The 9,603-nt window shown below is 34.7% G+C and overlaps 1 protein-coding gene across 2 annotated transcripts; it reads right to left on the bottom strand.

The window, feature by feature from the left end:
• Positions 1 to 409: 409 nt before the first annotated feature.
• LOC114256215 (azadirone synthase LFS) lies at positions 410 to 7,190 on the bottom strand. Of its 2 annotated transcripts, XM_028195819.2 has the most exons (11): positions 6,901 to 7,190; positions 5,352 to 5,547; positions 4,256 to 4,354; positions 3,986 to 4,037; positions 2,884 to 3,005; positions 2,702 to 2,802; positions 2,561 to 2,619; positions 2,229 to 2,285; positions 1,866 to 1,911; positions 1,606 to 1,685; positions 410 to 712 (listed from the first exon to the last, which is right to left on the bottom strand). In XM_028195819.2, exons 1-11 carry the CDS (start codon positions 7,018 to 7,020, stop codon positions 631 to 633), a joined length of 1,014 nt encoding a protein of 337 aa, XP_028051620.2. In that variant the 5' UTR covers positions 7,021 to 7,190; the 3' UTR covers positions 410 to 630. The 2 variants fall into 2 exon arrangements, with proteins under 2 accessions (XP_028051620.2, XP_028051619.2); XM_028195818.2 differs by lacking the exon at positions 1,866 to 1,911 and having other exon boundaries at positions 6,901 to 7,052.
• Between the last annotated feature and the right edge of the window lie 2,413 nt (positions 7,191 to 9,603).

The following is a 9,603-nucleotide window of genomic DNA, read 5'->3' as shown; positions in this document are numbered from 1 at the left end:
TTTTCGTATTAGGCTCGGTTGTTTTTTAAGGTAATCAAATACTGACTTACCAAAAATTTAAAAACATTTTTTTTTAAGTGAATTGTTTTCAGAAAATTTTCACAAAAATCATTTCCAGTAATAAATAATTTGCAAAAATATTTATTTTGCATTTTCAAGAAAATGAAAATAAAAATAAAAACCAAAAACATTACCAAACAGTAGTGCAACTTGTGACAATTACAGCCATTAATCAAATGTCAAATGAATGGAACACATATATTAACCAAATATAGGTCCATAGTGAAAACTTATTTTCTCCACAATACACAACATAATGTAATTATTTGCTTTGTGAACTCTTTCAAACGTAAATGTAGCATACAAAATAAAATCCTGCTAATGATCAAACAATGTTAAAAAAATAAAATAAAATAAAATAAAAAATTTTAATAAATATTTCACATATTCTCATACATGTTTTACATATATATCAACATTACATTTGCAATCAAAAAAAGATTACATGATATTTCTCCAATATTCAACTAAGTGAACCTGTTTCTATACAAACCACGGCAGGAAGGAGCTAACCTCTGTGTTCTACACTTGAAGCGAAAATCCTAGTAATATTGACAACAGAGTGGCGTATCATTTTTTGTATGACTCAAGAATAGCGTGAGTTTCCTTGTACCGCTGGAGCATGTAAGTTTCACATTTGATAGGAGGAAACCTGGTGGAAAAGAAGTAGTAAAAAATAGAGAAACTTCACAAAAACAAAGAAGTCGAGCATATGCTTTATGCATTTTTATTAAGGGTAAATTACACTTTGCTCCACTAAAGTTTGACCCATTCCCACTTTAGCTCTTTAAGTTTAATTTTTCTCACTTTGGCCTTTCATGTTTGCAATCCTTCCCACTTTGGCCCTTCATATTTGCAATTCTTTCCATTTTATTCCTAGACTAACTTTCATCCAAAAAACTAACAAAATTTGCCACATCACTAACACATCAGCTCTATGTGTGATGTAAAAAATTCACTAAAGATGTAAAAAATAAAAAATAGAAAACAAAAAAATTGAATTTTTTTTTTGTCTTTCATGAACTTTTTTTTCGAATTTATTCATAAACATTATTACATTATAGATGCATCTAGATTAGATGCAGCTAAAAAAATAAAAACAAATTTAACAAGAAGAAAGGAGAGGGGGGATTGGGGAGCACGTGGAGGGGGCAGCAGGCAGTGAGGAGAGAAGGGGAGGGAAAGGAAGGGGTGGTGGAGGTGGCACTGGTGCGCTGGGTGGCCTGCCGATAGGTTGGATGGTTACGGATACAGTGGGAATTAATTGGGGTATTCAAAGAAAATCAACAAAACTTAAATTCGAGAATGGGGTGTCCAAAGGAAGGGGGATCCAACCATTGTTTTGGAGTACAATTAGAGGTTCCCACTTGTCCACATATGTTGAACGTAATTATGACTAAAAATGGTCCTCAAGGCATTGTGTGGGTGATAATTAATTTGTGATCATACGTACTTAGATCAGTTGCAGTTATCAATGGTTAATGTGTGTTCATACTTAGATCAATGCAGGTGTGAACAGTTTATCCGTGTTCAATTCGTACTTACTTGGGAGGGTTCTCTTGCGACTGGCAGGTGGGCAAGCATTCAACAAGACAATCATGATTGGGCGCCACAAAGTATGCAATCTGCTCAATGAAAAAATAATAAAAATAAATCGAATAAAATGAAAAAAAAAAAGAAAAAAAAAAAGACCCATTGTGTATGTTAGACGATAATATTGCATAACGAGGCAAACTTGTCATAATCAACATCCCTTGTAGGCTATGCAATTAGAGAACATTCAAAAGCTTCTAAAGGGGCCTTACAGAATATCTCTCCTGACCATTACCCAGCACTCGATGCAACGTGGACCTGGATAAAATTAAGCAAGTGAACACAAATACCCAAGTACCATAAAATTATAATCCCAACACTCAGACCACGTACTAGAAAAATTGGCATTCATGGTGGTGGCAATGAGAAATTATTGTTCTGGTATTTTTGCTCTAAAGAAGGCAATGTCCCATAGCGTACTCAATATTATCTCACAATAAACAACTAAAAAATAAATAATAATAATAATAATAATAATAATAATAATAATAATAATAATAATAATAATAATAATCCGACTGATTGTCATGAAGCTACAAAACCATCATTTAGGAACTTTGGCAAATGCACATTACCTGAAAATACAGTTGCTCCAGCGCTCTAGCATGTCACCAAGATTCACTATAAATGCTCTGAAAGTTAGATTTCAATCATCAAGACAGTAAGAAAATGCTAATAATATAGTAAAAGATTCATTCTACGTCAAATTGTAGCAGCTAAATGTAATATATGGTCTCTTTCATTTAACCTCAGCGCATGATCACAAAAGCATGTAGAAAACTTACACTAGTTCCAATAAAGGTGTATAATATTGTCTAGATTATGTAAAGTTTTCTTCCTTTTATTTTTTGATAACTGAAAACCAATCCTAGGCAGTGCCAAGTCTCTGAAGATTCTATTTACTAACCCTTTTAATGGTGCTACAAATTCCCACTTCTGAGGTTTAGCATCCTTATCCTTGCATATCTGTAATAAATTGAAAAGATCACAATCCCTTTTTCACAAAATATATTAGAAATACAATTCAAATTCTTAACTATATCAGTACTTGGAGACCATAGACGTCATCTGTTGCCAAGAGCGTTATCAAACCAAAATCAGAATGTGCACCTGCTCCGTATATTCCCTTCATCGGATCAGAAACTCTACCTGAAGAATAACCAAACACTTGTCATGATACAGGTGACATCAATTACATTAGAATTACATGATCTTCAATTTAATTTTCACCTTCATAGTGTAGCAGACGCAAGGTTGTAATAGGCTTCCCAAGCATTTCTTGTCTATCAAAAAAGTCAACCTCGAGGTTAAGTGCAAGAGCTATGATCCTTGAAATTGCTTTTGCCACCTCACTAGCATGCATATAAAAGATACATGAGGAAAATGAGACAAAAATCTATCAAAAAATCATATGAACAATGTCATATATATAAAACTGAAAGCATGAAATCATGGCCGAACAAGTCACAAGGCTTAAATGGAATGATAGGTAATTGCTATTTTTTGACAAATGAATTTCTAGTGGGAAAGGAGAACAACTCCCAACAGAACAACTATATGGATTGGTTTTATACATGTCCCAATTTAACAATGGTGTTTAGAAATATTCCTCAGTGGCTATAACAATTCACCCAACCTAATTCTTTGTTATTATTCCTCAAGTTATGCAGCATATTTTATGCTAATTTGCATCACCAAATATGTATCAAAATATAAAAGATTTTAGAGTGATCGGGAAAACCTGTAAGAATTGAAGTTAAAAAGTCTGGACAATATAGATTAAAAAGCAATACACCCCAAGTTTTCGTAATGAAAACATATATAACTACGAATCTTCACGATCTTAGAATATTATTATCATCCATCACCATAAAATTTTCATGGCAAGGGATGAGCTCGTATAATTACAACAGACAAACTCGTCAACCAAGCTTTGCAGGACCCACCAGACTGTGCCGTGAAGACCAGATGGGATAAAGGTATGAGTTCTCTCCTGCAGTTCTTCAGTCTATTCTCTTAGCTCACATCTCTAAGCCTTTCTTTAGTAAATATAGAACTTCCAATATTTGATATGAAGTTATCCTTCCCATAATGTGATATTTTCCAAGATTTATTAGTCTAATGCAATACTTTTAAATTGACAATAGGGTATTCATATTAGATAACAATGAGAAAATAATATGATGCAACATTTCTGCTTAGACACCAAAACAAGACAAGATAATTCTATTTGCTGCATGAAGAGTTATAATGTTTGATACAAAGCAGCAAATACATCTGCCAGTAGTATATGAAGTTCGTTACAAAAAGATTAAGCTTGAACAAAACTTACAGTGCCTCTCTATGATATTTCTCCATAGTTTCCCTCCATCCAGGCAAGATATCTTTCAAACGGCCAAAAGACCAAAGGGGTTAATACTAATTACAAAACCAATACCATGTAGAATGCTCAAATGCTTAAATCACATCAAGTTGAATTACTCTGTGTGTGTGTGTGTGTGTGTGTGTGTGAGAGAGAGAGAGAGAGAGAGATGATTGGGACATGGCATGAGCTACTCATACTTCGCACTTTCTTAAGACTTGAATGGATTTTGTAGCTTACCAGAAGGGGGCCAGACATTTGGTCCATAAAATAGCTTTCCTATGACAGGATCGTTTTCAGGTACTTCCATTCGAATGTAATATCCCTCCTTATAATCTCCTATATCCGTAAAATAGGATAATCAATATTTTTCCTTTTTATGAAACAAGGATCTCTCTATTATAATTATTTTAAATTTAAACAACAATAAATCAAGAAAAATGGATCAACTGGAAGAAGAAAAGAATGGGACAATGTAAAATATAAAACAATGTGGGTGGCATCTCAAAGTAGGAAGGCAACAATATAATTATGTAAACAAGAAAATATATGAATGCATATAGGCTCAAGTTTGTTCAAGGCCTAAGGCATAAAAAACATAAATGAAGCCTTTTTAAGATTTTCATTTGAAATATATTTTTCTTTTCTGTTCAAATGCAAAATTACAAATTACATTCAAGTTTTCTAACATATCATTTGTAATTGATATTGTGGGTAGTTCACCTATTGTTTCTTATGACTTAATCAATCTTAGGTTGAACTTTATCCATTTTAATTTTTTTTTTCTTTGCAATGCAACTCTTATAGATAAAAAAAACAAGGCCCAATTAGTACACATTAATGTGTGTTTGGGACGAGAAATTTTATAATCGTGGATGCATTAGAAATTTTAGTTTTCTTTAATTATTCAATATATCAATTGAAGTGCTCCCTTCAGCTTGCAAAACTTAATTTTAAACTTTCAATTCCCAAAACAAATTTAAACATTGATATCATCTTGTACAAAAATTCCAAATGCAAATTTAAGACAACTATCCCTACTTTATTAGCAGTTGGTGTGATTGCAAATTTATATTTATTATATTAAACTATATAAAAGTGAGGCCTCTTACTGTGTGGGGATGTTAGGCGGAAGTCTAATTTTCCTAGCACTCAAGCCACTTCTTGACACGCATGATCATACAAGCACAATATATACACATACATGTCATGCACATACCAAGCTATACAATAGATGTCAACTTGTATTAAAAGAAGCATTATATTGATCTGATATTCACTTTGTGCTTATTGCTAAAAAGTAGTGTAACACAAGAAAAATGATAACAGAACAAACCGTGTATTTGATTGACAGGATCCAAATGTTCATCGAAAAGGGGAGTGTAACCTCGATGTTTCTTGTTCCTAAGAACCTTCATTTTCTCACTTACTGGTAGATCAAAAAAACTTTTGCTTTGATAAAAAACCTCATCCATAAATTCCTGGCTGATTCCATGATTGATCACATAGAAAAACCCAGAATCCAAACATGCCTGTAGAAAAGAGAGGAAGCAAAGGATAAGCCAAGATATAAAAACTAATTAACAAAAAACGGTGTGTGTGTGTGAAAAAGAGAGAGAGATTAAAATACAACAATATGGTACTTTAGCTCAATGACTGACTCATACAAAGAAATGGTAACACAATTGAGCAACTAAATGCTAACTAACCTAATGACATTGCCTAATTTTATGGTTCAAAAAAAAAAAAAAACTAATAATGACATTGCAGTCAAAAGCTCTTGATCATCCACATTTCACAGTACAGAAAATTGACTAATTTTTGTAAATGTTAAGTTTAAAAGAGAAGCATAAAAAATGACATTTTTTCCTAAATTCAATTCATAAAATGGGATTTCAATATTTGATTCAATAGGTCGTTCATAATACTATTTGGGTTGGTTAAAATAAGTTTTTCTATTTTTTTCCATAGTTCAAAACCTATAAAAATTCGGAAATTTTACTTTGCTTTCCCCTTGACCTTTTAATTGTTCCAGTCAATCCCTAGACCTTGAATCAAGTTATAATTTGGCCCCACATATACAAACGTCATTTCAAAACGAACAGAGAACAATCACAAAACATTCATTACACTTAGCACCCTTATATTTTTACCACAATCTCACTTTAGTCCTTCCGCTCTAGCTCTTAAGATCCAGTTACGTTACTAACATCTCACACTTTTAAATCATGAATTTGAATAGAGATTTAAAAAAAAAAAAAAAAATTAAAAATGTGAAATATGAATGAAATATAGTCGTATTTTCACCTACCATTTGGATTTCTAAATATCTATCCAAATCCATAATCCAAACCCATTCAAGTTAATTTTTCAGTTAATTTTTCAAATGCTATTACACGATTGAGCCTAATTGCAACTTGACTCAAAACAGAGTAGTTGAGTGAGATAATTAAAAGTTCAACGGATCAAATGAGATTGAAGGTAAACTATAAGATGCAACCTTATATTTTTACCACAATCTGACTTTAGCCCATCTATGCTAGCCTTATCATCTATAATATACTTTTACTAAAATCTCAGTTTGTAGGTGAAGTATAGGATGCAAAAGTGTAAATTTGCCAATAAGATCCCAAGTTGAACACCGCTTATAATCTGAATCGTGCTTAAAGCACCAAACATCAACAATCGGACAAGTTATTGGTTGGTCGTGAAGCTCCACACCAACTAATAATTTTTCGATCCATATATAATCAATCAATCAATCAATCAAAAAAACCAGATCTATAATTTTTCGATCCATATATAATCAATCAATCAATCAATCAAAGAAACCAGATATATGAGAGAGAGAGAGAGAGAGAGAGAGAGAGAGGCAGAGAGAGTACCTGTTTGAGTAGAGAAACAGAGTTAGGAACGTTAGGGCTTGAAAGATCAATACAATTGAGTACAGTAAAGTTTTTTAAATCTCGAGGAGCTTCAAGAGCCTCGTTCGTCAAAGTCTCCATTTCTAAAATGATGAGGTTCCGATATTCCTTTACCGATATTATCAATCAATTAATTAAGGGTAAATTACACTGACACCCCCTCTTTTCTTGAAATATCACTGCCACCTCATTTAATTTTTGAAATGCCACTGCACTCACACATTTGAAAATAATGTAACAATTCAGTCCTTCTGTCAGTCGGTTAATTCAATGAATAAGGGAACTTCTATTTACACCCCACTAATTATCTGAAGACACACTGTTAATTGACACCTAAACAATTTTAAAGTTTAATCAATACACACCACAATATATCATCTTTTCCCTTGAGATGCCCACACATTCCTAATTAATTTAGTACATGAGTAATAGAAACTCTAAAAATTTCATCAAATTTTTTACAAACAATAATGATACAGAACTCTAATTTTGAAACTCTAATTAGAGTTTTTTAATGATGGGACAGAAAAAAAAAAAGAAGCACAAACAGGTGAGACCCACCTATTTAGAGCTCTCATAGACCTCAACAATGGTGTGTTTGGTAACGTTTACGTTTTCAGTTTATATTTACAAAAATTTTATAAACTGGTTTTTGTTTATTTTTAGAAAAACATAAACTGCAAACGCGTTTGGTAATTAACAAAATGTTTAAAAAAATTAAAAAATATAAAAAAAAGTGAGAAATGACAAGTAGTGGCAAGTGGCGGCGAAAGATGGCGGTGGAAAGTGGTGACGATGGGTGGTGGTGGTGGGTGGGTAGGTGGATGGGTGACGGTAGTGGGTGGTAGCGAGTGGGTGGTGGTGGTAGGTGGGTGGCGAATGGCGGGTGGTAGCAAGTGGCTGGTGATGGCGGGTAGTGGTGGTGGGTAACGGTGGTGGGTGGTGGTGGTGATGGCAAGTGGGTGGCGGATGGCGAGTAGTGGTGGGTGGTGGCGAGTCGGTGGCGATGGTGAGTGGTTGGGTGGGTGGGTGACGGTGACGGGTGGTGGGTGGTATCGAGTAGGTGGTGGTGGTGGTGGTGGTGGTGATGGGTGGTGGGTGGTGGTGGCAGGTAGGTGGAGGATGGCAGGTAGGTGGCGGGTGATGGTGGTAGTGGGTGGGTGGGTTGGTGGTAGGTAGTAGCGAGTTGGTGGTGGTGGCAGGTGGGTGGCGGTGGCAGGTGGGTGGCCGGTGGGTAATGGTGGTGGTGGTGGATGATGAGTGATGGTGGCGGGTGGCTGGTGGTGGTGGGTGGCTGGTGGTGGCAGGTGGCTGGTGAGTGGTGGTGGCAAGTAGGTGGCAGGTGGTAGTGGCGGGCGGTGGATGGTAGTGGCGGGTGGTGGGTGGTGGTGGCGAGGAGTGGATGGTGGTGGCGAGTGGGTGGCAGGTGGGTGGTGACTGGTGGGTGGTGGTGGCGGGTGGTGGTGGCAGGCGGTGGGGGGGGTGGTGGCGGAAGACGGTGGTGGAAAATGGTGGCGGGTGGTGGCTAGTGTTGGGTGGTAAAAAAAAAAAAAAAACTCAAAACTCAAAACGGAAACACATTTTTTGTGTTTTCATTTTTTAGCCAAATTTATAAACTGAGACCACTGATTTATAAATCAAAAATTTTACCAAACAAGTTTTTATTTCAGTTTTTAAAATTTTTGTAAATATAAACAGAAAACTGAAAACATAAGTGTTACCAAACGGCACCTTAGAGTTTCAAATCATTTTTCTTTTACAGAATATCTCATATGGGTGTAAAACTATAAGTCTCATATTTATGTAAGGCATTTGATAAAAATTTTAAGGTCTCTAACATTTTTCTTTAGTACACACTACAGTATCAAGTTCAAACACACTACACACGGCGGTTCTTCCCTCTGGTTCATTATCATCCACATTGAAATTTCTTATAATTTAAGGTTTTCTTTCTTCTTTTTTTTTTTTTTTTTTTGGAAATCCCCTTTGAAATTTCTTAGGGTTTAGGGTTCTTATTTATTTTTAGAAATCTCCATTGAAATTTCTTAGAATTTAGGGTTTTGGATTTTGAGTTTTAGAATGAGTTTTCAAAAATCCTAAATCAAACAAGTTTTGGACTTTGAGTTTTGAAAAATTGATTTGAAAATTGAACCAAATGCACCCTCACCTTTTCGTTGGTGTGTTCATGAATGCCAGATGGATTCATGCTTTACTTGGTTGCAACTTTACTTTTTTGATTGTCAAATTTTTAAGCCAAAAACTTCAAGGAGCTATCATGTTAGGGCATCTCCAACGGTTCACTAAATATTTCATCAAGTTTGAGTAAAACAACACGAATTCCTCTATCTGATATTAGTTACTTCAACGGTGAATTTGTACCTGTCATCAAAACACAAGTTGTCAGGGGGGTCGACTGGCAAGAGCAAATGAAAAAAAAAAAAAAAAAACTGCTATGTGTTCCATACATTGTATGATATAACAATAATAGATCAAGAATATAATGGATCAAATAAGGAATCGCCAATGTGTTGAAACCATGAAATGGTCAATTTTGAAGGCTAGGAACCTGAAATTTGATGATCAAAAGCTAAAATTTCGATTCTTTTGAAAATGGGTATCCAATAATTTGATATGGGTAAAAAAACTACAAAATGTCACACACAC

This window comes from Camellia sinensis, chromosome 13 (genome assembly GCF_055761805.1).
Source record: "Camellia sinensis isolate YWXY chromosome 13, ASM5576180v1, whole genome shotgun sequence".
NCBI classification, from domain to species: domain Eukaryota; kingdom Viridiplantae; phylum Streptophyta; class Magnoliopsida; order Ericales; family Theaceae; genus Camellia; species Camellia sinensis.
Note: the sequence above shows the minus strand (reverse complement) of the source record. Positions and strands in the feature narration are given on the sequence as shown.

What these genes read in the sequence shown, in the direction of transcription:
- LOC114256215 (XM_028195819.2), bottom strand. Translation starts at nt 7,020, where the DNA reads ATGGAGACTTTGACGAACGAGGCTCTTGAAGCTCCTCGAGATTTAAAA. An exon ending in TCCTGTCAATCAAATACACG is followed by an intron (nt 4,355 to 5,351) that starts GTTTGTTCTGTT and finishes TTACGGATATAG; the next exon opens with GAGATTATAAGGAGGGATAT. An exon ending in TCGCAAGAGAACCCTCCCAA is followed by an intron (nt 713 to 1,605) that starts GTAAGTACGAAT and finishes CTTTTCCACCAG; the next exon opens with GTTTCCTCCTATCAAATGTG.